A 27813-nucleotide genomic window follows, 5' to 3' on the forward strand; every position below is an offset into this window, starting at 1 on the left:
GGCACACATCCTATGGCTGGTGTTCATCTACTTCAATGTCTGTGCTCAGCGACTTCTCCATCTACTGTGAATCACAGGGGCGGTATTGGCTTCTTAAACTTTTCATCATTGCAGGCTGTGTCAATTACAGTCAGGGATTTCAATACCCCTTACCCAGAAAGGGCACAGATGAAAGCAACTCCTGTGCTCTACACGGGGCAAGATAATATACCAACAATGCTGTGTGTGCTTGCCAATCATTTCCCCTTTGGGGTTGGTTTGTGGGGTGGCCTACACTGCCAAACCATTCACCCAAACCGATGGGGGAAAAAATAGATGAGACAGGTGTTCAGTGAATCTCCACTTTAATACTGTAGAAGGATGAAGACTCTTTGCACAACCGTAACATGATTCCAACAGCAGAAGTAAACAGTTGTTGATATTTCAGAGTAACACCCTTTCCTTAGATGGCTACTGCAGCTCATTATTTAAAATGTTTCTCACAGGCTTTACACTATTGCCCAGAGTCCTTACTCTCCCACAGCTCCTACTAAGCTGTGACTTATCACATTTTGTTTCGTGGGAACAGTTGCTATGGCTTAATCACACTGTACTCTACAGGAATGAACTGCTGTCGATCCTCACCGAATATTTCAGGGGAAACAGACAGCAGGCTCTCCCACCCAGGCACAGACCAGCTGCTTTCCTGTGCTGCAGCAACACAGCATGTGGCTCATGAGTGCTAAAACACGTATACACCTGGGTAAAGAATCACCAGAAGAGACAACTGTAAGTTTTCCAGGCCTAGCTTTGCCTCCCACTCCACTGCAGTCCCCTTGAGTCTTGACCCTTATGTTCCTTGGTGGTAACTGGCTTCTAGAACATAAGGGGAAAACTGCTTTTTCCCTGATTGTATCTATTTAAATAACTTTTCTACATAATTAACCACCAAATTCACTCCCCACTGAAGATCAGTTCATAACTTCACCCTAAAACAGATTCCGGTTTTTGCGTAGCCAAACCCTTATCTCCCCTTCCATCACCTAGCTGTCCCTTTGCTCCATATCTCATGGGTGGCTACTAGGAACTTGAGTCAGGATTTTCTGGTGCAGAAACCCATAGCAACAGTCAACACACCAGAGTTCACAACACAATCACTTCAACACCAGGCAAATATTCCATAGCTGTGTTTTCCACTCATGCCTGTGTTGCTCCCAGATCAGAGTAGCAGTTCTACTGTCATCTAAAACACTCAATGGAATAGCAGCAGAGGGTGGGTAATCGATTACTGCAACGTTCGCTGCCACGCTGAGGACAGGAAGAGGGAAAGAGTAAAGGAAAGTTTTGCATTGTGGTAAGTCAGAGCTTTTCACAAAATCCCCCCAGATGCACTGTCCTTATGAGCATCACCATGGAGAGCAGCCCGTGCATCCAAATGGAACAAGCAGCGGCTTCATGTTGCAGCATTAGCACAGGACAGCACTGTTAGAGATCCCTGGTGCATTTAAATACTGAAACAATGGAACAGTGGTTTGGATGAATGACTGTTAGCAAAAACAAGCAATGGCTGCGCAGCTGACTGTTTGTTGTCATGTGTACTGCACTGCACCAGCTGTATCTGAGCCTGGGAGGGGGCATGAAGCAGTAAGAAGGGATTCCCAACTTAGTCCACCAAGCATGTTAGAGGAATGGACTTGCACTGTGGGAGATGAGTTTCAGAGTGGCAGCCGTGTTAGTCTGTATCAGCAAAAACAATGAGGAATCCTTGTGGCACCTTAGAAAATAACACATTGATTTGGGCATAAGCTTTTGTGGGCTAAAACCCACTTCATCAGATGCATGGAGTGGAAAATACAGTAGGCAGGTATAAATACACAGCACATGAAAAGATGGGAGTTGCCTTACCCGGGGGGGGGGGGGGGGGGGTCAGTGCTAATGCGCTACTTCAATTAAGGTGGAAGTGGCCTATTCTCAACAGTTGACAAAAAAGGGTGAATACCAAGGGAGGAAAAGTTGACAAGAAGGTGGATATAAAGCTGAGTTTTTCCATAGTGCTGTGGAATAATCCAAACATTTGGTCCTGCAGCATCATGATTGGTATACCTAGCCCCCCCTGAAATGTACTTGCCAGGCCTGCCTACTCTATGCTGTAGGGCTTTTACTGTACCATGATTCCAGGGTAATCATGGGGATGAAGGATAGGTTAGGTTAGGTTTTGCCTCCTACTGGAGGGGAAAGAGAAAGCGGATAGTAATTTCAACCTCCTCTACATGACAGGTGGCTTGTCTATCAATATTTTGAAGTCACTCAAATACTTTGGCTCAAAGACTCTTCTGGGGATAGCACTAGGCCCTTGACTGCCATAGTCAAGCCTCCATCAGTCTATTCCTACTTAACACACACAAGAATGTAGGAGCTGAATCAATGTTTTACTATACGCCTTAATTTGGCACAAGGCCTAGCAGAGTTGTGGTAGAAGCCTTTGAGTTACAACAGTCTTCAATCCAAATTGACACTTTTAACAAAACTATTTCTAGGGCTGAAATAATCCATCACCCCCATGTGCCTAGACTAGGGTTTCTTCACCAACGGGGTAGTATTTGTACTCTTGTATTGCTCCTTTGGAGTGAATCAGAAAGACAGCTACAAAGTGCCCCCTACCCCAAACCATTTTTTGCCTTTACATCAGAAAAAATCAAGCCTTGCCTTCCCGCTTTTTGCTGGAAACTGTTAGCGAGACATGCTTGAAACCTGAACTGTAGTGAGAGACAGTTTAAGCCATCTCACTACCACTTTAACTTCACCCTGCGGGTTAAAAAAGTTTCAGCTTTGTGCAAAGATCTTTCTATAGTAAACATGGAAGATCTGCTAATCCTGAAATAAAGAGGAGCAGAGTTCCTTTAAAGTTATGGGGCTGTACGCTGCAACAGGCCCCGCCACCATGCTGTTATCCTCTGTATAAAATAAGCTGCAACCCCACCACAGTAAACTAGTGCATTAAGGCAGCCGTTCTCAAAGCATGTCTGCAAACAGAGATTTTAATGAAAGTTAACATTTAAATAATAGCATAAACATCTAATGCTGCTGGACAGTCAGTGGACTGTGGTTCTCTTAGCACATGTGAGACTGCTCTCTCAATAATGAATGACAAGGCAGAAGCCACCTTGGAACAAGCTTACATGGAACTGAAGTATGGTCATGGAGGAGGGAAAATAGGGAAAGGGAAACTCATCCACCATCTCATTACCAACCAACTGCAACACTGCTCACCGGGCTTCTACTCCCATTTGTACAGTGCAAGTACTGTACTATACACCTCCCGAGTCCACTTAGGCTGGGATGCATATAGCAGAGTACAAATCTGCATTTAACTCATTGCACTCATGGGCTACTGGGTCCCAGATGATAGAGTAGTTCCTTTAAAAACCTGTATGGAGGGAGGGACAGGAGGGGCTAGTAGGGTCACGGGAAGTACAATCTATCCTCCCCTGCCCATAAGAGAATGCAGTAAGTGGCTCCCCTTATAAACAGCATTACTAAAATAAAATTTTTGGTAGCCTGCCACTAACCTGAAGAAAGGAAAATAGCAGAAGAACAGATTTCAGTTACAGCAGTGATTGACCACATCTCCCTTGACAGTGTTTACAAGGTTACAATATGGTGATACTTAGCAAGGACTACCATGTGCGTGGTTTCCCAAATCGTCACCAGCTAACACCAAAGAGCCACCACAATTCAACCAAGCATAAGAACTCCCTGCTCAGATTGCAGAATGGAAATCCAGGTGTGAAGAGTAAGACTCAGAGCACAGTAGCCACCTCTCTTACCATGTGGAGCACAACACAATGAAATGTGTCTGTCCCAAATATAAAATTGGAGATGAACTTTCCTCAAAGAGGAACTAGACAGTCAATTACAACACAACCGACAGTTTTAACAGCTCTCCGAAATGGAGGAAGAACAGCAGCTTTTACAGTATGAAAATAAGCCACAGCTAGCCATTTTCGATTCCACAGTGCTCAAGTATAAACAGATCTTTCACAGTGCTTAACCATAAGGGATAGTCAAAGAGCTTCCTCAGAGGCCACCTAGCTCCACTACAGCATTAAGACGTCAAACTCTACAGACAGCTACCGGCAACCTCTTCATTACAGCTCCGTGTGGCCCCTATAAATGTTCCAACTGCCCAGGCTCGACACACCAAGATGAAAACATCACATTGGTAATTTGGTCCAGATTCTGTACAGGGATCTTTCTCAGAGTTCAAAAGGTGCTGCATTTTGATTAATGCTGCGTACAGTGCACCAGTCTGGAATATGTTTGCAGATGCAGTCTCTACTTTCAAATGTCATGTTATAGCAGACTCTCTCTCTCTCTCTCTCTCTATATATATTTACACTTCTAACAAAGGATTATCAAAAAACCCATCATTTAACCCACAGTCCATTATTTATGACAATTAAATGAAAAGGCAAAAGGAGCAAGGCAGAATAGGACTAAAGCCACTGAATTTGCTAACTAGCAGCACCATCTAGACAGACATACTTAAGCACAGCAGTTTAATAGGCTTCTGGTAACATGTTATAGTCTAAAATTTCTTTACGTGTAGGAGCAGTTCTGTACAACTCATTTAATTAAGAATTCTTGGAGAACACACAAGAGAGCATATTGTAATTTAAATGGGGAACAGAGTGTGCAACTACCAGTGAAAAGATCTCTCTTTTCCCACATTCTACAATGAACAACTAGCACTGAGCCCTACACTGAAATTACAGTGTCAGGAAGTTAAATAGAATTAGAAGTGGAAAGTCTTCCTTCCCCTACTGAAAATGTCTCCTCTGGTTTTTCTATCTAGGCTCAAGTTTTCTGATGTGTCTAAAGTTAGTCATTTCACAGGATGCTGTTCCAAATATAAAACAAACAGGTTAGTATATTCTCCAGTGACAAGACACAGCAGCAATGGGTGCACATACCCAAATCCCCTTTGTAACAGCAACACTGAAGTGCCAAGTATGGAAAGATACAGGGTCAGGTCCACACAGATTCCTATTAAACCTAATGGGAGTTACATAGTTAGCTTCCTGGATCTCCAACTGAAAAGTTACTCTGGAAGAAATATTAAATGCAAGTGCGATTATAATGGATAAAGTCTACTTAGCTTCCAATATGCACAGCAAGAGTATAACAGATCCTAAAGGAAGCAAAGCATGTATTTAACACACCAATGATAAATTTAACTTATTTCTGACAAATTAAATCAAGGAATGTTTCAGGGCTTGTCTAGTTTCCAAGTGGGTTAAGCTAAACAGCAACAAGGCATTCTTGTTCCAGAATAAGGGTCGACCCATGGAGTTACTCAGAAACAGCTATTGTGCTTTAAATTTGCAATCTACCCTAATCTGTATTAACGTGCTAGTATAGACAAATCCCCAGTTAAAGGTGATCTGCAAGATTTTTTTTTTTAAATATAGAAGGCCTGTTTGGTAAATGCTCCCCAAAATAAAGATAAAGGGCACATTAAGCAAACGCATGTCCCATTGAAGGGTGACAGCCTGTCATCCAAAAGTTAGGGGCAGTTATCCCTAATCCTGCAGGAGTTAGAAGGCATATAGTACATGCTTACTTTCCATGTTACAACTTAAGTATTCTGTATACAAATTCAATTTTCTTGACATAGGTGGGTTATTGTAATTTAGTCTGAGAGCCAGAATATTGCCACGCAACAGCAAGTTTAGTTAGAATTAAAGTCTACTTCTGTGTTTAACAAAGAAATATCTCATTAAAACTGAAATCTCACTTTCAAGGGTATCCTGAGGAAGGAACCCACTGAATGGGATTATATTTGAGCAGCATGCAGTTTTAGCTATCAAGATTTGCTGTGCATGGGCACTAATTAACTCCCAATTTTTGGCCTTGACAAGGGCAATTCTTTTTGAAAGAAAAGCCTGGTTGCATTAAACTTTTCTAAATTAATCGGAGTCAGAAGGGCAGGAGCAGCAATTTAAGAAGTCCCCCTCCTCCCCTTTCCAATTTTTCTTTGATTAGTTTTGCAGTATAGTTATTTGGATTTATTTGTCCCCACACCTGTGTTGCCAGGTTAAGCCCTTCTAGGCCAAGTTTTGGTACTGATAGCTTTTAGCAACACTTTTAAATAAAACAGTGACTCGTTAAACCTAATTTCCAATTCACTGTGACAAAACTAGGTTAAATAACAATCTTGTAAAACAAAACTGGAGTGCCAGGCAATTCAAAGGCAGCATAAGGGTTGGGGAAATAATAATGACCTGGAGTCTCTCCCTTAACTTTGCATTTTCTGGCTTTTTGCTTGTCCCAACAGGTGCTTAACATTTTTAAAAAATACTGGCTCAGGAAAAATTAAGACTCCCCCTATTTTTAGGTGCGTTAGTAAGCATTTAGGGTACACGCTCTGGGCCATATTCTACCCTGTGCATGTATAAATTAATTAGTCAATGGCTGTGACATATCCAAGGAGAGAATATGGCCCATATCATTAATATTAAATATCTTTGAAGTTTATTTATCAAAATATTGTGTTTTAAAAGTTGACAAATCACTTGCCAAACAGTAACAGCAGTTACACAGAGGCAGTCATTCAGTTGCACATCACTCAGCGGGCTTGAGGCTTGTATAATCGAGATTTGAAGAGTTTTCGAAAAAGTTCACCCTCAGCCTAAAGTCTGTCAGTCAGCTTTTGGCTTGCAGTAAAAGAAGTTAAAGCGCTGCAGTTAACGGCAGCTGCCTCAGGCAGGGCAGCTCAGTCTTTTCAAGGTTCACGAATAGACAGTATGTAAGATTCTGCTGAGATGTCCTGGAAGTCTGCTTTGCTCATGATTCTTTCTAACATGTTCCAGCTACTTACTTAACTGTGTAGAGTCAAATCAATATGCTGTTAGGAGACCAGTCGAGCACAGTGCCAGTAGCCTGTCTGCAACAGTCCCCACTTGTTAGGTACAGACTCAAGTCCACATTAGATTTCATGTCAGCAGTTATGAGCCATATCTCCCCTTCTATTAATCCCATAGGGTCCAAGACCTTGCTTCTCCTAACACTTAGTATTTTCAAAAGTAGAATGTGTCTGCACTCTTAAAAGCAATCTTTATCTCCGCACATCTGTCTTCTATAGCTTTGCACTGGAGTGAAGATAGCCAGAGTATAAAGTAATGCATTTACTGACATCAACACTACTCCTCCGCTGCTGCCTTTCCTTCCTAGTGACCAACTTTTATTCGCTTGGAAGTGCTGCACTGTTGGCTGGTGATCAGCTTCCAGTAGTCAATGAAATACTGTCCCAAGGAACTATTATTCTATGTCTAAATCTGACAAGAGGGGCATTTAACAAGGGAAAGGGGAATATGTGGCAGCTTCGGATGTTTCCAGGCTTCATATGGTTCACACCTGTAATGGATGGAAATATTAACAGTGGTAAACTCCTTCTGAATTGCCTTTTCCCTTCTAGGCCACTCCATATGGGACGGTGAGGGAGAAGCGGGCCTGTTGTCCACACAGCAGTATGTCCCAGGTACAGAAGAATTTGGGATCACATCCATCCTCCATTTTCCCCTCAGGCAAGCTGATGAGGCTTAGAATCGGACGAAGTAGTTGCAAGAGTCATGCCATAAGTGTTAGTCCACAGAAGAGAACAGTAAGGTCCAGATGTAAGTTTTCATGACAGGAATCTCAGAGTGGAGGGAAACAGTAACTAAGTTTCATTTCCCCATTTTTTTTTTTTTTGAGGCGGGGGGAACGAGTCCAAGGGAGGTTAGTTCATCACAGCACAAAAAACAGGATAAGCACCACCAGTAAGATAACAAAGAGAATGATGATTGCACACCACTGCCGTCGATCTGGAAGAAAAAGGAAACATTAGTTTTCTACGTCCATGGGGAGGGGAAGAGGAAGAAAGCTTCCTCCATTGCACTATTGAGGACATAATTTAAGCCAGAAAGAAAGGAAAGTTTGATGGAAGCCCTTTAAACTAGATCTACATATGGAACAATTCACCCAGACTCTCATTAGGAGAATCCCAAGAGCCAGATGTCATCTCAGCAGTATTACAACTGGAAGTGAAGGTGCACCAGCCATATGTTGTTCAGCACAGCTCCCACCCTTTGATCACTTTGCACCATATACACACATTATGCCCTGCATTGCTTCTTGAAGATTTTGCACAAAAGCTCCCCTCACCACCACCTAAGGGCTTTTTGGACGCTGGAAATTTCAGCAAAAGAATGGCTACCAGTAGGAAGGCGAGACTGACCTTTAAAGTAACACTCCGTAGAAAGAAGTTAAATCTCCTTTAAAAGGTGTCAAGACTACCTTGGTTTCTCTATTTTCACCTACCCCCTGGCCTTAAAAACATCTGGTCCTAACTTCCTTCTTTGTTGGGGGCTTCAGCAAGATCCTGAGGGGATCTGGATGGTGACCACACAGTTGACACTAGAGCTGCAGCTTAATGGAGGGAGAAGGGTGGAGTTTTAGAAGCAGAATTTGTCAAAGCTCTGGAAAGAAGTCTGTGTTATGCAATGCACTTTTAAAGGATGAAGGAAAGATGGTCACCTCCCTGTTGGTGCTCCCCGCAGGCTATATCTGCGTTGGCAAAGCTAGGCCCATACTTCACCCCTAGTGCAGTTCCACAAGTAGTAGCAATGGTGGAAGCTGTAGACAGAGCTGTTTGTATCACTCATCTAACCATGCTCACACCATAAACTTCCATTATTGTTACAGTTAGCAAAGCTGCATTAATGGAGACCCACAGGCCCCAACTTTGCCAGCGCTGGATCCTTCGTTTAGGATGCAGGTACTAATAGAAACTCTGTCACAAGCCATCTTTTCTAAAAATGTCAGTCTTTAACAATTGAAGGAAACTGAAGTTTATTTTCTGATCATTAAACCAGTGTCTGGGGGGGACACACACCAAAGTGAGTGGTTTGCCAGCTGTCTGTACTGCTAAATATTCACCAGCAGGACTAACCCAAATGCTGCATTAATCCAACAGTTTGATTTCAGATGCAGTTTGTATATGGCAGAAAGCACTTCCCACCATGTGATTCTGTGATGCTTACTGCCTGTGGACAGTGACCCACAGAACATCAATTCTGCTAGGTTACCAGGTGGTGGTGTTCAATGGATCCCCAATGTAGCAGTCAGATAACTGGGCAACTGACACTAACAGTACTTTTCTTCTATCTGACTCATGGAATATACCTACTGCTTCCAGAAATACATGAAGCAACCATGAAAGAGAAGATAATACATTTAGGTAGACTATTACAAAGCGCACACACAGTGTTTATAAATGAAAACGACTCTGGGGAGTGACACTTCCTGGAAGTCAGAAGGCAGCCTACACAATCAATCATACTTCCTGTTTTTATTACCCTTGGCATCCTGTCAGCTCTGGGACCCCCTCTCAGGGTTCAAGTAGTGCTTTTTTTTTTTTTTTTTTTTCTTTTTCCCCCCTTGGAGGTTACGCCTGACCAGACACCATCTTTCCTCCTACTGCTGGCAAGGAGCTTTTCATCTGACACTGTTACAGTGTAAAGCTAAGAGTTAAACTAAGTTTGTTCTTGGAGTCTTTATTCTAAACATCGAGGTACAGGGAAAGAGTTGGAGCATGAATTCCACAATAAGATTTAGAGTATTTCTTATTCATTTCCTGTTGCATTTTAGAGAAACTAACCTGAAGTCTTTCAGTTCTCAGGTGAGAATCTCACCAGCTGGATGCATGAGCTCACCATTGGCTTCAGGCATTCAAGACACATATGAGTGCTGAGGTGACATTGGTAGATTTGAGGTGTTTTTTGGCAACCAATCCAATAAAATACTAGAAACCTTCAATAATCTCTCCCTCCTCTCACACGCTCCAGAATTAAGCTATTTGCTTTGGCACCTTTGAGTTTTACTATGCACAGCCTTTGGGTGATGGCAGACACTAGCATTCTTGTGGCTGGGTGTGGTTTCCAAGCCTGGAGTGAAGATAAAACTGGGTTTTGTTTCATTCACAAAAAAAACTCCATAAAGCCAAACTCCACACTAGGAGTACATTGTGGGCAGCTACTGCTTGGACTTTACAGCAAGAAAAAGCCACCTGCTCACGTGGGGTTTAACTGAAGTTCTCTAGCTTGCTTCATGCTTAAGCATCCCCCAAGCTTGCAGGAACCTACAGTAAAACTGAAAGTGGAATGATGCAAAAGCTATTACAATTGCAGTCCCAAGGTACATTCTCTCACCACGCAGGTTGCATAAATAGAAAAAAAAATCTGCAGGTGAAAAAAGGCTGATGAATAGGCTAAAAAAAGGACAGTCCCAGCATGAACTATAAATTGCCAGGCTCTACGCTCAAGTAGCATAAGAGTATCTTTCCCTATTTATACAATGAACTGCTTCCTGTCTTGCCATACTCTCAAAAAACATACTATTTAAGAGAAACTACTAGACACTAGTCCCAGCTCCAGGAGACAACACAGCACATTCCAGACCTCAGACTAATGTAGCTTTCATTCCCTGGTTTAGAAGTCGGATCCCATTTTCTGCCACCTACCACTGGTCATGTGGGACACTTTTGCAAGCTTCTTCATAACATTATCGAGCCGTGACTGAGTGTTGTCTAACTCATGAGAGAAGTCATCCAACATCCTGGGGACAAAGAAGAGGGGACCTGTGTCAGGTAAACAACCTAAGCAACTTATCCAGTGTACTGATTAGTTAGTGATGTATCTCAAGGACTTCACTACACGCACACACAAGACTGTCACACACCTACAAAAAATAACCCAATCCCCAGGCAAAGTACAAAAACACATTTTAGGATCTTATTTGATAGTGTCAAAGAAAAAATTTGCTCAACCAGCAGTTTTACTCTGGTGGTAAATGAGAACTCATTTGGACTAATTTTCTACGTGCTTTCCCTGATGTGTGAAGTCAGTATATAAGCTGGCTCTGGTGATCTCTGCAAGGTGAGTAGTAGCTGATAAACACTTGATCCAAAATTAGCAAAACATGTTTAGGCTTAAAACCATTTAAAGTCCAAAATGTCACACTGTTAAAAGCTTTGTCGCTTACGTGTAGTGCTTAATGTAAATTATGTATCATGAGGGAATGTGATTTGGAATGACTGTTAAGTAGCCTTCCATTTTGGTTTTAAATGCTGTAGGAAAGTTACTAAAACCTGTCTGGAGCTGTTTCATCACTGTCAAGAATTTGGGATCTCCTCTGTGTCACTAACTGGGCTGGCAAGATCATTCCAAAGCCACAGTCAGCCAATGATATACAGCTCTTGTCCTTTCTCGTCACAGGAACACCAATAGTTACATTTTAGTGTTCTCACCAGCCCTTCCCCATGTCTTATTCCTGAGAACTCCTACAGCTTGGGGTTGTTTCTCAGCACTCACACTGCTTGTTCCTCCAGCTCCCCACCAATGCGTTGGCTCATGTTCTTCAGCACCCCAATGCTGCCAGAGACCAGCTCCAATTGCTCATCCTGCTGCTCCACGATCAACTGGTGCCAGAGAGAAGGGAAACAAGCAATTAAAATTCAACCCAGTTGCAACTGGTTCAGAGCCCAATGCTTTGACACATGCCTGTTGCCTTGCCAATTTGGACAAGTAGAGTTTAGAAATAGGCTTGAACTTCTAGTGACTAGTCCTGTAATTCAGAGGAATACTTAGTGTTGGTCAACCTTGAAGAATTACTGTCAAAGCAGCATGATGGGGTTCTGCATTTGTCCCAGTAACTCCTTATCAAGTGTTCACTTGACAAGTAAAATGGAATTGTTCCCTATCAGCCTTGCAAATTCAATGCGGGCTTAGAATCAAGATGGGTTCTTGCCATCTTGCATATCACCAGTAGAACAGTTCTGTAAGCTACTGCAGGCCTGATGTGATATTTGTGCAATCCCATTACCTTTAATGGGTGGAAGAGACCAGAACTTAGTTGCAATTCGGATGATGAATATGATGGAACAGAATCCAGATCGCATTGCAGAGTCAGCACAAGTACAAAACTAGCCACTAAAATGATCGGATATGACTGAATCAGGGATGACAAGGTATTTACCAAAGGTGTGTTTTACATTAGTAAAACATTAGTTAGTTCCAGTTTAAGGCATTTTCTATTAAAAACTTACATATTCAAGGTGTGGTTACTTAAGGCAGATTTAGGGCTTTATAAATAAGTTAAATTGTTGTGATTAATAATGTAATTATGCTACTGAACACTGGAATGGCTGTATACATTTTGATTTGGTATTTTCTCAAGGAAGCTATGTAATATTGAAAACAGAAATGACAAGCTGAAAACAGATGATATGAAAATGACAAGAATGCAGAGTGGCAGGCTTGAAGCACTGAGCAATCAGAAGCATGGAGCTGCAGACTACCTGTCCAGGTCCATTAAGTCATGCAGCATTCTGTAGCAGCAGACCAACTTTGATGTTGTGGATATTCCTGTTTTGAATGGATGTATCCCCAGTATGAAAAAATTTGCTCTATGGTTGCTGAACTTCCTGGACACTTAAGCCAGCATTTACCAGCACCCTGTCCTAAACTAATTTTTCCTAGGGAATTGCCACCTCTGCTTTGAATCCACTAAAGAAACAGTTGTTCAGTGAGACTATACCATTTGCCTTTGCTGCACAAACACACTCTAAGGATCTAGCTATCAGCTGCCCTTTACAAGGTCAGTATTAGTTGGGATTATTCAATCACTTAAAGAGTGAAAAATTTGTTTGTTAGGAGATACTTTGTGGAGAATGTTACCAATATCTCACTTTATTTCTTCTAAGAACCTATGCTTGGGTGGACAACCACATATAAACTTGAGCACTGTCCAGACAATTCTCCAAATGAGCTTGCAGCAGTCAAAGTAAGCTACCCTACAATGGTTTCTAGCAGTGCTAATGATTGATTTTCTATTAAATCAAATGTATTGTCAAAAGCACAAAGAAGAAGACAATAGTCCATAGAGCTAGCTTATTTTATTTTACTTAGCTGTAACCATTACATCACCTTAGAGATGTTGTATGCTGTTACATCCATCTTGATTAGACTATCTTAAGCAGGCAGAGCCTATAATACTAGTGGTTTGTATCCCACACTGGCTCCTCAGCTAATTCAAGGTTCTGGTCCTAATCTTTAATACACTAAATCACAGCGCTCAGATAAGGTGATGAACATAGTACAAATTCTGAAGGGGATGGGGCCTCACTAACTCAAAAAACATTTCAGTTCAGTGGCACCTGCTCTTATGGGAAAAGCTGAAATTGTCCATGCCTGTGTGTGAATTCTCAGCATCTATAGTCAGTCTCAGTGGAGGATCTCTGATCTCAAGTCTTCTTCCTACAGGTGATCAGAATAAGTCTAAGCCAAGCTGTCTTTAGGGGAAAATGGAAAATCCATCTTCTCTTCCCCCCCCCCCCACACAAAAAGTCTTAGTGCAATAGAAGCTACAAGCAGACATCAAAAGGAGAGAGAGGCTAAGATCGGAGTTCATTACAGATCAATTTAATACAAGTCAGCACTATAATTTGGTGCACGGATTTTACAGTGAAGGGTCCAGTTAGGAATAAATGCATGTTTCTTCTTTGAGAGATGAAGAAAAGTCAATGCAGCAATATCAAGGGGAGTATTTATTGCATCAGCCCTACACGAACCTTTATTCAAGATATGTGTAAAAGCAGAGTCATTTTTTGAACTGGAATGGAGGAATCTGGCAGAATCAGGTATTCTCCCTATCCCCTTATGGTTCTATGCTTCACAAAGGATTTCATCAGCATGTGGCAGCTTCCAGATGGGCTATACCTTTTAGTTGTCTTCTACACAGACCTATACATCCAAGCCCTAAACTTTAAGGTTTGTGTCCCAAAACTTACACACCAAAACCACCTTAAGCACAACAGTCAATATTTAGGTGCCTACAACAGGTACGTAGGCAAACAATATTGAAAACAAATGGGCCCTCATTGTATTGAGCACAGAAGATGGCTCAATGTATGCTGGATGTTTGAAGACTTTTGGCTATTCCTGCCAGTACCACCATCTCCTTACATGCCTGTTAGCAAGGGATCCACATGCACTATATGCAGGAAATACTATACCTGCTGCTGAGCCTGCTGCTCCTCAATGAAGTGTGAATTGGCTAACTGCAGCTCACGATCCAAACCGCGATATTTATCGGATCCAGAGCTCCAACTCTGACCTCCACTTTCTCCCAGCAGTGCCTGTATACATACACACAGGAGAATTTAATCAGTAAGACACTCCAATATATGGTCATGTCACCTCACCCCTAAAACCAAGTTCCAAGTGGAAGCACGAAAGAATATTAAGTAGTACCCCATGTTACCCAACTCAGAGTATATACAGCAGGTCACTTTCCTTCCATCTATATTCCAGCTGTAGTTGCTGGCCCTTTAACAGGAGAATGGATGGAATGCTGGTCAGAAGGTTCTGTGACTGCTGCAGTTGGGCAGCTGAAGAGAAGGAACAAATATGAAGAACAGTGCAGTGAGAACAGCTGGACCCACTTGGTGAGGAGAGAGAAGAGGACCAGGCCCTGAAAGAAGGTTAACAGGTGGCAGATAAAGTGTGAGCATGGAACAGAAGGTCAGGGAGGGGGGGAAAACAGAAGACAAGCAATAACCCAACAAGGAATAAACACTGTCCCCAAAAAGGTTGAGTACATTGCTGGTTCTTTCCAGTGACTAAGAAATTAGTTTTGGCTAGGACTTTCTGGTCCAGGGGTGGCAATCCTTGTGTTATTTAACATGGTATGAGTGTTAAGTGAACTTGCAACCTTATACGTATATTCCAGATTGTCAAACAACTTTTTCTAAAAAGGCAGCATTCAGAACTCACTCACAGCATGACACTAATGTCTCAGCAATGACTTGCTACTGGTCACTGCTGTCATAACTTCCTTTAGACTGAAAAGGGGTTGGGGGAAGAAAGGAACTCCAAAAATAAACTGCAGAATCCAGTAGCTTCCTTCAGGCGTTACCAGTGCTAGCATTGGGTCATGCTGTTCTATCTCAGCTGCATTATTACTCCTGGCAACATCCAGATACAGGGGAAGTAGGGAAATGAAGCAAGGAGAAGTCTAAATAAAGCTTTAAGGGAGGACATAAGTGAGTCATGACTATACTTTAAATGTTGACTAAGAAGTTGCATTAACCATATAATAATCAAGGATCAGGCCTGCCTTCTCCTCGCCAGCCTGTTTGGAAATTTGATTCATTTGACACTGATGAATCTACTGAAAAGTCAGAAATGTATCTACTGTATTAAGTGATGGATGCATGCAGACACTTCAGTAGAGGCAGCTCTGGAGGTCACTCTGCAATTACTTGTAACTCTCTCCTGCTAGTGTAAGTCATGTCTACTTACATTACAAGCCCAGACGATGTGACGCAGCAGGGAGGGGGGAATGTTGACCTGGGAATGTGGCAGGGGAGTTTCACTGGGGATGGGATACCTGAGAGCCTGTAACCTGAGCCGGGAGGGGGAGGTAAAAGTTGATAACCACATCCTTTACCTCAACCCGTTCCTGACTCTTACTATAATGAGGCTTTGCTATGTTTACATAGTCAAATAGATATTGGTAAACATAGGATTAGAAGCCATGAATGCTAGAATTACAGTCCTAGATCAGAAACTCACCAGGGGGCATGGCGGGGTGACGGAGAAATTAAAAAAAAAAAAAGTCACAACCTCTCCAGCCTCAGATTCCTCCTCTGAGAAATGGGGATATTCTCCTCCCTCCTAGGAGCAATGCAAGACTGGATGGAGTATAAGCAGTCCGAGGCAAAAACCACTGAGTAATAACTTACTACCTTGTGTGAAAGGTTTGGAAAGTAACCAGAGCAAACTGTGCCTGCAAGAATAAGTGTTCTCACTGGTTACTAGCCACAAAAAGATCACAGGCCAGCAAAATGCATGCTCTTCCAGTTTAAGAAAGATATTAGTTTTTTTGTTTTTTGTAATCAAAACTTCTGATGGAAACAGGATAACAAGATGCATGCTGGCAGTAAGGTGTTTAAACAGGCGTTTATTTTGTTTAATACCAATGTACTCTACCTTAAGGTACATGAGCCCCTTTGCAAGTCAGTGTACTTTCATCTAACATGTAGCTTAAGTCAGCAGCTACTATACTTGAACTACAAGGAGTTATCAACCATCTCGAAAGATTCTTGTGTCCACTTCAGCCAACAGTCTGCTATTGGTTCTCACCTTCCTGTTTTTTCTCTCAGCCAGTGCCTGCACAGATGAGTTTGACATCTGATCCTTCATTTCCTGTTTATTCAAGTAAAAGGTATATGATCAAATTTTAAATGATAGCCATTATTTTAGCAAATTGGCATAATTAAACATACATAGCAAGTTTTATGGAGGACCAAAAAGCCCTTTACTTACAGGCATGTGCTTTTAAAAATCCAGGAAGACTAATATTATAATTAACAGTTGCCCTAATGCTAAGGAAAATGTTAATGAATACTAGAAACCCTTCTGGCAAAATATTTTGAAAATGTTAGTGATTTACTACTGGTTTTGCTCCTCCCCATTCTCCACTGCTGTAACGATGTTTGATTTGTGTAGCTGATTGAAAAAAATATTCTCTCTTAAGTGGTGTGCATGAAGGACTGTGTTCTAGCTGTTTGAAGTTAGGTCTCGGGCATTTCCCCCCCACCCCCATGAAGGACTTGCCACTTTGGACAAGCCACTTTCTGTGTTTGAATTTCTCCTCTATAAAATGGGTATCATTCTTTCTTAAGTCACTATACAAGTGCATGGAAGTCTTCTTTAACCAATGAGCACTTTGAGCTCCTTAGATGAAAGCCACTTTGACAGCAGATTACTTTGAAGTCTTAGAAGTTACATTCAGAACAGTCTATACTGAAAGTGAGATCCCGTACTACCATGAATATATAAAAGTGAAGTAGTGGCCAAATATGATAACTAAAGTGGATGATAATCTCAAGGCTGGCACAAATGTCTGATATCACCAGAATACCCAGTGCATTCTTGCTCCAGACAGTGACTGATAAAAGCCACATAAGATATCCTAAATAATCTGGGACCTCCCCAAAGAATTACTTTTCACAAGGGAGCATTCTAGTAAATCTGTTAGAAATGTTAACTAAAGCTTTAGAGTCAACTATGTAAATTAAAATGCCTAAGAATTAAAAATAAAAAGCATTGCTCAAAAATAAGACCATGCTAGTGATTTATGTTTAGAGGTGTTCTTGAGCTGGGTTATTTTCACATTAGTCAGACTTCAGCCTGGACAAGAGGGGACAGTGTGAATTTACCCGATTTACTCAAGATAAAAAAAAAACAGACTATATAAAGGCAGCCATGTAAGCATGGATCCATTACCTTTATCAGGAAGTTTCAGGATTAGTTCCCTAGAAAGCAGGCTTCTACTTCAGGAAGAACTGTAGCTAGATAACAATACTGCAAATAGGATAAGAACTCTGTTCCCAGTAAGAACACAGTTTAGTGGCTTGCTATGAATATAAACTAAGACTCTTGTCAGAACCAGCAGAAATTAAGATTTGCATTAAAATATTAACTAATGGGGAAAAAATCTTAAATCCAATTGAGAGAATTTAACAAGCATTCACTTATCAGATGTTAATACTCTCTCAAACACTGAAGTTTCCCCTCTCCTTCAATTACCTTGTGGTTGTTAAAATCACTCCCAACCACATATGAATCTATCCTACTCATTCAGGCCCAGCTCAACCCAGCTGACCTTTTCTCCATACTTATAGTAATCACTGCTGCTCCCATTATAGTTAAGACTGCATTTCCATTCTAACTTTTTCAGTTACAGTAACTCCTCACTTAATGTCATCCCGGTTAACGTTGTTACGTTGCTGATCAGTTAGAGAACATGCTCGTTTAAAGTTGTGCAGTGCTCCCTTATAATGTCGTTGTTTGGCAGCTGCCTGCTTTGTCCACTGCTTGCAGAAAAAGCAGCCAGTTGGAGCTAGCTGGTGGGGGCTTGGAACCAGGGTGGACCCGCAGCCCCCACATCAGCTCCCCTAAGTTCCCTGTGCAGCAGCTGCCCAGCAGGCTATCAATAGCCAGGCAGTTCAGCTGTCCCTCCCTGCACTTCCATGTGCTGCTCCTGCCCTCTGCCTTGGAGCTACTCCCCAGAGCCTCCTGCATGCTGTGCAAGAGGTGTGTGTGCTAATGTCAGGGTGTCCCCCTTGCCTCTGCTCCTCTACCCCATCTCCACAGAGCTGGGGGGGACACACGACAGGACTCAGGACGGAGGGAGATCGCTGGCAGCAGCTGCTGTCTCAACTTGCTGATCGACCTACTTAAACAGGCAGTGTACTTAGAGTGGGGTCAGCATGTCTCCTCTCTCTCACACACAGGGTGTGTGTCTCTGTCTGCCATGCTGTCTCCCCTCCCTCCATTCGTGCTGCCTTGTACAGTGTGAGGCTACATTAACAACGTGTTAACCCTTGAGGGCTCAGCCGAGTGCTAGTTCATCATTTAGCAGTAAGGCATTCCCTGGGCAATATCCCACCCTCTGACTTCACCACCTCAACCAAGCTTCACAATCATCATTGCTGTGTACAGTATTTATTTATTTGTTTAAAACTTACACTGTGTTTTAAACACACATATACACACACACACAAAAATATAGTCTTTTGTCTGGCAAAAAAAATTTCCCTGGAACCCAACCCCCACTATTTACATTAATTCTTATGGGGGAATTGGATTCACTTAACATCATTTCACTTAAAGTAGCATTTTTCAGGAATATAACTACAACATTAAGTGAGGAGTTACTGTATTTAAAGCTTTCTGAAAGTGATTTTAGGTCAAAATTTTCCAGATGTGCATCTGCCCAAAATCCAAGCAAGAGCTAAGACATTGGTGAACGCCCTCCCCGCACACACACAACTAAACTAAACACTAGTAACCTTTAACAGCAGTAATACCAGAACAGCTGAGGGTAGGAAATTGAGGTCTGGCATGTAAATAGCATGACTTGCCTTTGAACAGTTCAGTGAAAGTTGATTTTGATTTGAATCTTTGAAAGTTTGCACTTCAACTATGCACAGCACAATTAAAACAGCATTCAAAGCTAGACTCATTTCCTCTCTGCCTCTTACTGTAGTAGAGGCAGTTATGCTGATTCTTCATTTCTAGATGCTTCTATAGGTTCCAGATTGTTCATTGCAAAGAGGAAACTGGACACTTGTAGAAGCAGCTGGAAGTGAGGAGAGCCAGTAGTACAATCCAACCAGCTCTTTGCAGACTGCAAGCAAGTGCTTCACAGACCACAGCTTGGGAATCCTTATCAAAGGGATTATACTGAAAATGAGGGTAGTGAGAAATCAGGTAACAGTTTGATATTAGACTGACACTGGAAACTAATCTCCAGTACTTTGAAGTGGCCATGGGCTTTTACACACTATCACTGAAAATCCCCTCCACAAACAAGCAGCCAAACTCCTTACCCTGACCACCTGCCGTGTGCTTGTGATGAAGGCTTTTCTTACACCCAGCTCTGTTGCATCAAGGTTGAATTTCCGAGGATTTGCTTCAACAATGCGTAAATAAGTCAAGGAAATAATTTAACTGGTATTCAGCATTTATGAAGATCTAGATATCCTGGCTGCCTGGAAAGGGCTCCCCAACTGCTACAATTCATAAGTGTAACTGGACCTTTCCAAAACTTTGATTAGTAAAGTACTAGATAGACTGTTCCTATCACAACCACGTAAAAGAAAAAAGTGTGGTCAGAATGCATTCTACAGGACACATATCAGCATAGAGTCTCCCTCGACTATTTGGGTTCTCTGATCCGTACTGTGTAGCACTTTCAGAAGTTTGAACTTAAAATGAAGGAGAATGATGATTTTGGGAGGATGCTAATCTAATATAAGCTTGATTGCATGAAATAAATGTATCCAACAGAAGGGGCTTTAGCAAACAGAACATTTAATTTTAAACTGCATCTTATTGGGGAGGAAAACATAAGGAATGCTTTTCCCTGAAAGTACTTTAAGTTATTATTCGAAATTTGAGTAAAGTTGGGATACAACTGACTTGGTTGTCTAAACTAAACTGTACATAGTGAAGTCTAATGCAAATAGTAACTCCAATGAGAAATTTATATCAAGTGTGATGCATATTTGAGACTGAACTACTCAAGAGCCATAATGATCTCTTGGCTAGCTATTATGTAGGTCCATATCTGATTTATCCAAAGGACTGAAGCAGCCCTATAGAAAGGATATTAATAGTTTCATCCAAGTCTTCCAGGTCCCACTCAATGCTCCGCAGGTTATTCCTGAGCTCATTGGTGGTCCAGTCAATTTCTTCTCTTGTAGCTGTGGAGGGATCTTGCAGGAGCTCCGTCCATCTCTGGAACAGCCCCTGAGCTGTGTTCACCGCTTTTTGTACCTCCCTGCAATTGAGAAGGGGAGAAGGTAAAGGATAATTAGCATGTATTCTCTGGTCAAGACTAAAGGCTTGTCCAAATGGGGAAATTGACTAATCTATTAGTTATGCCAGTCTTTTCTCCATGTAGACAAACCCTGAGCAGGGAGCTGTTGTCACTAATTTTCACTGTAAACCTGCCTGCATCAATAATCCCCAAAACTTCTTCCTCCAAACCTCCCTTCTTTTGAAAATGAAAGATTCTTCACATACAGTGGATGTGAAACAGTCAACATCTCATCTCCTCCCATAGTGGTAGAAATGACCACATTATGAAATTCTGTCACAGCAATCCCAATTATTGAAGGGACCCAAGCCTTCAGACAATTGCTCCCATACAACAGAATCTTCACGCATTGCCCTAGTAGTTACATTGGCTATAATCTTCTCTGGTTGGAGGAACCAGCCTACATTTTGCATTTCTATTGCATCTTTCATTCCAGGACTGAGACGTGCCTAGGTAACACTAGTATCAAGTGCATATGTATGCTCTCCCCTACTACAATAATTTCACCTCACAACAAAGGCCATAAGAATTGCAGCAATTGTCCCCCTAGAGATTTTACATGGATTGTATTCAGTGTGGCCCTGGTGATTTCAATATTACCATTCAGATATGCTATTTTACTAAACTGAACTGCCTTTGCTGTTGCCGCAAGCTCTGTGGAAAAGTGCATTCAACTTATATTGTGGAAATGCACACTTTGTTGATGGCACTGTGACTATCACTTAACAAGTAGCAAATATCTACCAGCAAATACTGCTAGCCTTATTCCTGTGGAATATCCATTCAAATTAATGGGAAGTCAGCACATGACAGGCATGACCAGTCATAAGAGCAGGGGTGGGCAAACTACGACCTGCGGGCCATGTCCTGCTTGTCAGACCTTTTAATCCGGCCCTCAAGCTCCCGCCGGGGCGTGGGGTCAGGGGCTTGCCCCTTTCCATGAGTGCAGTGGGTCTGCGTGGCTCTTGGAAGCAGCGACATGTTCCCCCTCTGGCTCCTATATATAGGGACAGCCAGGGGTATCCACACACTGCCCCCACTCCAAGCGCCAGCTCTGCAGCTCCCATTGGCCTAGAACTGCAGAGCTATCAGCACCGTGCCTCCGCATAGCTGCCTGAGGTAAGCACTGCCTGAAGTCTGGACCCTGACCTCCTCCCATGCCCCATCCCCCAGCCTGGAGCCCCCTCCCATACTCTGAACCCCTCTGCTCCAGCCCCAGCCTGCAACCCAACCCCTCATCCCTGGCCCCAACCCAGAGCCCGCACCCCTAGCCGGAGCCCTCACTCCCACCCCCAATTTCGTGAGCATTCATGGCCCACCATACAATTGCCATACCCGTATGTGGCTCTCAGGCCACAAAGTTTGCCCACCCCTGCGTAAGAGGCACATCCCTTCTCCTCCTCCCCTTATTTGTCACCTATCAAATGGCCTAGCATATTTTGAGGCACTAAATACAATAGCTTTGACTAAGGATACAGTACAACTTGTTTGTTTCCCTCAGTTATAAGTAAACTTTGTTAATGGCAGTTTGGGTTTCTTTATTTTGTACCCAAACATATTTGGAAAGTACCAACAAGTGGAAATTTCAAGTAAGGCTGGATGTTCATAGATGAGAAGAGTTACACATAAAGGAAAAATCTAGTTAAAGATGATGAGCTGAGTTATCCTCAGAGTTAAATTTGAAGAGGACAAAAGCAGAATTAATGTCATCTGAGGGGACAGCATGCGAGAAGCTATATCTCCTCCTTCCACACAGCAGGAGAAAGTCTCCACACTCCTAGACAGACTCTGTAAAGTTTGCCTGGACATAGCCCAGTTCCCAACCCAGAGCATTTTGTTTTCTCTCCCATAACACCATTTCATCCTTGAAGCAAGTTTCACTTTCACGCTCCACATTGGTGAACTCTTACCCTCTCCCCACCTCTTACCATATTCACAACTGTTTTTTCCTCTGCTTCCCTGTGTAACTCTCAACCATCCCTGAACTCTGTTCAGCTTGTTAGGACTTTAAGATAAAATTTTCCAGTGCAAGTTTTCAGCTTGTTTAACCTCCTCAAGCCCAAACTCTTTGCAACCACATACAAGTCATGCCACATCAATGGCTCTTAGACAATATTGCCCTATGCCAGCAGCTCCCCCTAAATATTGATCTCCCTCTTTCCAATTTTTTGAACATTATCCCCAATTTGTGATCTTTGGCCCTCAGCATTCATGAAGCCAGTGAGCCACTGCCCCACTCGACTAACATCATACTAATTATATCCCTCTAACATCTCCTGAACTCAAAGACCCTGTTCCTTTCATCTGCCTACTTGTCTCCTTGGGATAGAACAGTGGCTCTCAACCTTTCCAGACTACCGTACCCCTTTCGGGAGTCTGATTTGTCCTGTGTACCTCAGGTTTCACCTCACTTGAAAACTATTTGCTTACAAAAATCAGACCTAAATATACAAGTGTCACAGCACACTATTACCGAAAAAGTCTCTTACTTTCTCATGATCATAATTATAAAAAAGTCAATTGGAATATAAATATACTTACATTTCAGTGTATAGTATACACTGATGTATCAACAAGTCATATGAAATTTTAGTTTGTACTGATTTTATTAGTGCTTTTTATGTTGCCTGTTGTAAAACTAGGCAAATATCTAAATGAATTGATGTACCCCTGGAAGACCTCTGTGCACCTCCATAGGTATGTATACTCCTGGTTGAGAGCCACTGGGATAGAGGATTTTCCCCCCCAACCCATCAGTCTTCACCCAGCTCAAGCAAAATATTCTCTCTATGCAAGGCCAGCCATAGGTACAATAAATGCATGCAAACGCTTCAATGCCATGCTTGTGAGAATACTATACACTCACAATGAACTGGCAACTCATGAGCCAGTCCCCTCTCTCTCAGCAGTAGGCTGGGTTCCAAAATGTGTAAAGCTGTTTTCCCCTCAAAATGCCTGCCTAGGGTCACAGGACTGTAGAGTTTTGCTGCTCTAACTAGAGCTAGGCCAACTCAAGTGGTCACACCCAAATAATGATCACCTGAGTTAACTCTACAGTGAAGAAATACTCCACCCCCCACCCCATCTCATTCTCTAGCCACTATTGTTTGTGTATGTAGGAGATTTTTTTACCACCCTAAGTTTAACTGATTGCCTATTAACTCAAGATAGGTAACAGGTTTGTAAAGGCTAGTCTGGACAGACCCCACACATTTGCTCTATGTTAAACATTTCTGGTATACGCTATTGCTCAGCCTAGACTAAAAGACATCACAAACACTTGTCTCCTGGAAAAAATATTTGGGAAATGTAGACTAGCTTTCACAAACATTAGCTACTCCTATTTTAATTGGCAATTTTACTCAAGTACATACAACCCCTGGTGGACTATGGCATAGTCCATTGTACCTCAATGGCAGCAAATCAGGTGCTGGAAATGTGATCACACATCCCACATACACACTTGGGGCAGAGCCTGAGGCAAGTAGAGCCAGAAGCACTTGCAAGGAGTTCATTTCTCCTTGGATAGAAAGACTGAGTAGTGGGAGATTCCATGGGAGTGGGGGGTAAAAAAAAGGGAATTCCTCTGCCCCAGAGATTCTCACATGTCCTGCAACCTATGCCCCCCCCTTCCTATTCACCTCCACTGATCTCTCCCATCTTCTCTACTAACCTGCCACTAGTCCCCCCACACCACTCCCTGCCAATCACCCCCTCATTAACCCTACCTCTGCCAGTTACCCCACTCACCCAACATTAACCCTGCCCCCCACCTCCACTCACCCCACCCCCTCAACATTAACCCTGCCCCCCACCGCCACTCACCCCACCCCCTCAACTTTAACCCTGCCCCCCACCACCACTCACCCCACCCCCTCAACTTTAACCCTGCCCCCACATCCACTCACCCCACCCCCTCAACATTAACCCTGCCCCCCACCGCCACTCACCCCACCCCCTCAACATTAACCCTGCCCCCCACCGCCACTCACCCAACATTAACCCTGCCCCCCGCCTCCACTCACCCCACCCCCTCAACTTTAACCCTGCCCCCACATCCACTCACCCCACCCCCTCAACTTTAACCCTGCCTCTGCCAGTTACCCCCTCATTAACCCTGTCCCCCACCGCCACTCACCCCCCAACATTAACTCTGCCCCCCTATTTACCCTGCCCCCCACCTCCACTGCCCCTCCCCCACTCACCCTTTCACCACAAAGAAGGGGTCCTCCATGGACATGGCCAGCTGCACCAGCGCCGCCCGCGGCGGGGGAGGCGCGTCACAGTCCCTGCCGCGGCGGCGGCGCAAGCTCCGGCCTTCCTCTCCCGCCCCACCCCGCGCCCCGTGTGAAAAGATGAGAAGACCGAGGCGAGCCCAGAGAGCCGCAATCCCCTCCCCCCTCCGGGGGTCCCGCCCACTCCACCGTCACGTGACGGAGGTTTGCGCCCCAGTGGCCTTGTCGCCGTTTCTGCGAGGAGGGGCTTCCGCTGTCACGTGACAGGCGAGAGCGTTCTTTAGTGGGCAATGGGCGCGAGGGGCAGTGCTCTGGCACGTGACACAGGAGAGCGCGTTCCCCCCCTTCCCCTCCCCCCCAGAGTGGGGTAGGGGCATCACGCGACGGGTACTTCCCCCCGCCCTGTACGACGGGGGGCTGCTGCCGCCGCCGCCTCGAGCCCTCAGGCTGAGGGGAGGCGTAAGTGTCCTTTGAAGCCCCGTCCCCAGGGCAGCTCCTGGAGTCCCCTGTTGAGGGCAGACGTGCGTTTCCCAGCCTCCAGTTAGAGCCTGGCAACAAGGTTGCTTTGACAATGCTTAAAAAAGAAAAGGAGGACTTGTGGCACCTTAGAGACTAACCAATTTATGTGAGCATGAGCTTTCGTGAGCTACAGCCCATGTGGGCTGTAGCTCAAGCCCATGTGGGCTGTGGCTCACGAAAGCTCATGCTCACATAAATTGGTTAGTCTCTAAGGTGCCACAAGTCCTCCTTTTCTCTTTGCAGATACAGACTAACACGGCTGCTACTCTGAAACCTTTAAAAACAAAAACACCCGCACAGCCATAGCTTGCGTTAGTTCTAGTGCCCTGACGTGTTGGCGTAGGGACTCAACATGGGAGAAGAGAGAGCCCTGGGTTCAGGGGGTTGCCTTTTACTATCCCTGTGAAAATCCACCCAAATTTGGCCAGTTATAAACGTCTGCAAACAGCCAGTAGCGTTTAAGAGGTGAAAGTCTCCTTTTTTGCCAACCCCACAGTGTTCTCCAGGCAGAGCTCTCAACAGTACTGCATTGAATAAGTACATCCTGTGTTGGGCCCGCTCAGCCTCTTTGTCCTGTGTCACTGCATTCCCAGCTGGTTGTCTACAGAACCAAGTTTGCCTGCACTTTTGGAACCCTGCTCCCCAACCCCTCCCTCAGGAGCAAAGAGAGGCCTGGGCGGAAACAAGGGGAGCTGCCCCAGAGCCAGGAAGGGTTTTTTGGGGTTTGTTTTTAGTTTGGGGGCAGGCAAGAGGGGAAGTTCCGAGCTGACATGTTAGTTCCAAAACAGGAAGGGGAAGAGTGAGTGGAGCTGGATTTGCTGGGCTCTTTCTGCTTACTCTTATCTCCTTGTGAAAAAATGGTTCCACTCCATGCCCCTTCTTATCTTAAATCTCTTGTTGGCTCCTACACAGCTCCTCTCACAGGTCTCTCTCTGCTCCTTGGACAAGAGTGAGGTAGAGGAGCAAAAGGCCCAGAGCAGCAGCAGCTGCAGAGAGTTTCTGGGACCTAGGAGGACAATAGAGAAACAGTAGCAAGGTAGAGAGGGCGCAGCTGGCAGTAACTGGACAGAAGAAGATGCATTCACTGTGTGCGTGGCAGCACTGTGTGTATGGTCAGGGAGGGTGCTCTTAGGGAATGAGCATGTACCTGTGTGTGTGGATATATATATATATATGGAGCTGCATTCGTTACATTTGGGAAGATCATAGATGGGGTCACCACCACACCTGTCCCCATTACCAAAATGTGCAACCCCTGTGTTATTTCTGTGTTGTGTCATAAATGGCATACTGTTTTTCAGGATGCTTCCTCACTGTATGAACTAAATAAACTAATTTTGCAATCTGTATCATTTTATTCATGTGATTTATTTAATTCACACAGTGAGGAAACATCCTTAAAAACATTTTATATGTTAAAAACATAGATTATGTTTTTGTGGTGCAACATGCAACCTTTTGGTTATTTGTTACACTAATCTATGGATACATGTCAGCTGCACTGAACGTGCTCTGTTCAGGGCTCTCAGCTGTTACAAGGCATTGTGGGAAAGAATTTAAATACAGAGGTCATCTGTTAAGAGGAAAGTTGCCTGAAGTAATGTAGTCCAATGTAACATTGATAAATATACTTATATTAGTCTTTTGTTCCTATCAATTTGCTGTAAACCCGCCAGTTATGTCCAATTATGCCATTGCATTCAAAACTTTGACCTAAAAAAGTATAGTATATATTAATTTCCAAATTAATTCCACATTAATTTTTAAATGCATCCTTATTTTCAGAATGTTAAACAGAATTTTTTAACATTTCGGTTGAGAGCCTTAAAACTTATACACACCGTATTTTGATGCTAAACACAATATCGAAATGGTGAACCAATATCAAAAGGTTACACTTTCTCTTCAAGCAACACTAGTCACTTATTTGTAATATAGTGCATATAGTGTTGTGGTGTATAGATGCTGCTTGTAATTATTAGAACTGGGAGCACTGGCTGTTGGGAGTGTGACAGGACAGGAAACAGGAAGGCGGGGGGAGTTGAGGAGGCTGAGTGAGAGCTACTGAGGGTGCAGCATCAGCTTGGTAAAGAGGTTTCCACTTTAAAAATGTAGTCCTGTTGAAGTTTGTTAGTAGCTTGCCTGATTGCCACAACATTTTGGCGACGACGATGGATCATCTGCCTCTGAACCCACCTGCACCCTTTCTGGAAAGCCCAGTTGAGCCTCCAATTGCTTTTACTGCCTGGATCCATATGTTTGAGACTTATCTGCTTGCAATGAGTGCTACAGAGATTTCTGCAGTAAGAAAGCGTGCTCTGCTAATCCACTGCCTTGGAGCAGAAGGATATTTTACACTTTTCCCCTTGCAGATGATAAATATGAGACTGCACTCTCTGCATTAAAGAACTTTTTTGTGCCAAAAGTGAATGTAGTAGCTAATCGCTACAGATTTTGCCAGCGTGAGCAGAAAACAGGGGAGACTACAATGCAGTATGTTCCTTCCCTGAGGAGTCTGATTGTAACTTGTGACTTTGGAAATATGGCAAATGTGATGATTAGAGACTAGCTCATTGAGAAAAAAACCATG

General features: G+C 43.4%; 1 protein-coding gene across 4 annotated transcripts; it reads right to left on the bottom strand.

Moving 5' to 3' along the window:
• Nucleotides 1-327: 327 nt before the first annotated feature.
• On the bottom strand, nucleotides 328-24835 carry STX6 (syntaxin 6). 4 transcript variants are annotated; one of them, XR_012160322.2, is made up of 9 exons: nucleotides 24675-24832; nucleotides 20261-20430; nucleotides 19478-19572; nucleotides 16224-16286; nucleotides 14093-14215; nucleotides 11391-11497; nucleotides 10541-10635; nucleotides 9680-9965; nucleotides 7777-7844 (listed from the first exon to the last, which is right to left on the bottom strand). XR_012160322.2 is itself a non-coding variant. In XM_073356585.2 (8 exons), the coding sequence occupies exons 1-8, from the start codon at nucleotides 24707-24709 to the stop codon at nucleotides 7768-7770; spliced, it is 765 nt and encodes a 254-aa protein (XP_073212686.1). In that variant the 5' UTR covers nucleotides 24710-24830; the 3' UTR covers nucleotides 328-7767. The 4 variants fall into 4 exon arrangements, 2 of the variants coding, with proteins under 2 accessions (XP_073212686.1, XP_073212685.1); XM_073356585.2 differs by lacking the exon at nucleotides 9680-9965 and having other exon boundaries at nucleotides 328-7844; nucleotides 24675-24830; XR_012160323.1 differs by lacking the exon at nucleotides 16224-16286 and having other exon boundaries at nucleotides 24675-24835.
• Nucleotides 24836-27813: the final 2978 nt, after the last annotated feature.

Source organism: Lepidochelys kempii, chromosome 8, assembly GCF_965140285.1.
Source record: "Lepidochelys kempii isolate rLepKem1 chromosome 8, rLepKem1.hap1, whole genome shotgun sequence".
Classification (NCBI taxonomy): Eukaryota; Metazoa; Chordata; order Testudines; family Cheloniidae; genus Lepidochelys; species Lepidochelys kempii.

What these genes read in the sequence shown, in the direction of transcription:
- STX6 (XM_073356584.2), bottom strand. Translation starts at nt 24,709, where the DNA reads ATGTCCATGGAGGACCCCTTCTTTGTGGTGAAAGG. An exon ending in CCCTTCTTTGTGGTGAAAGG is followed by an intron (nt 20,431 to 24,674) that starts GTGAGTGGGGGA and finishes TCTCAATTGCAG; the next exon opens with GGAGGTACAAAAAGCGGTGA. An exon ending in GCACACGGCAGGTGGTCAGG is followed by an intron (nt 16,287 to 19,477) that starts GTAAGGAGTTTG and finishes TTGAATAAACAG; the next exon opens with GAAATGAAGGATCAGATGTC.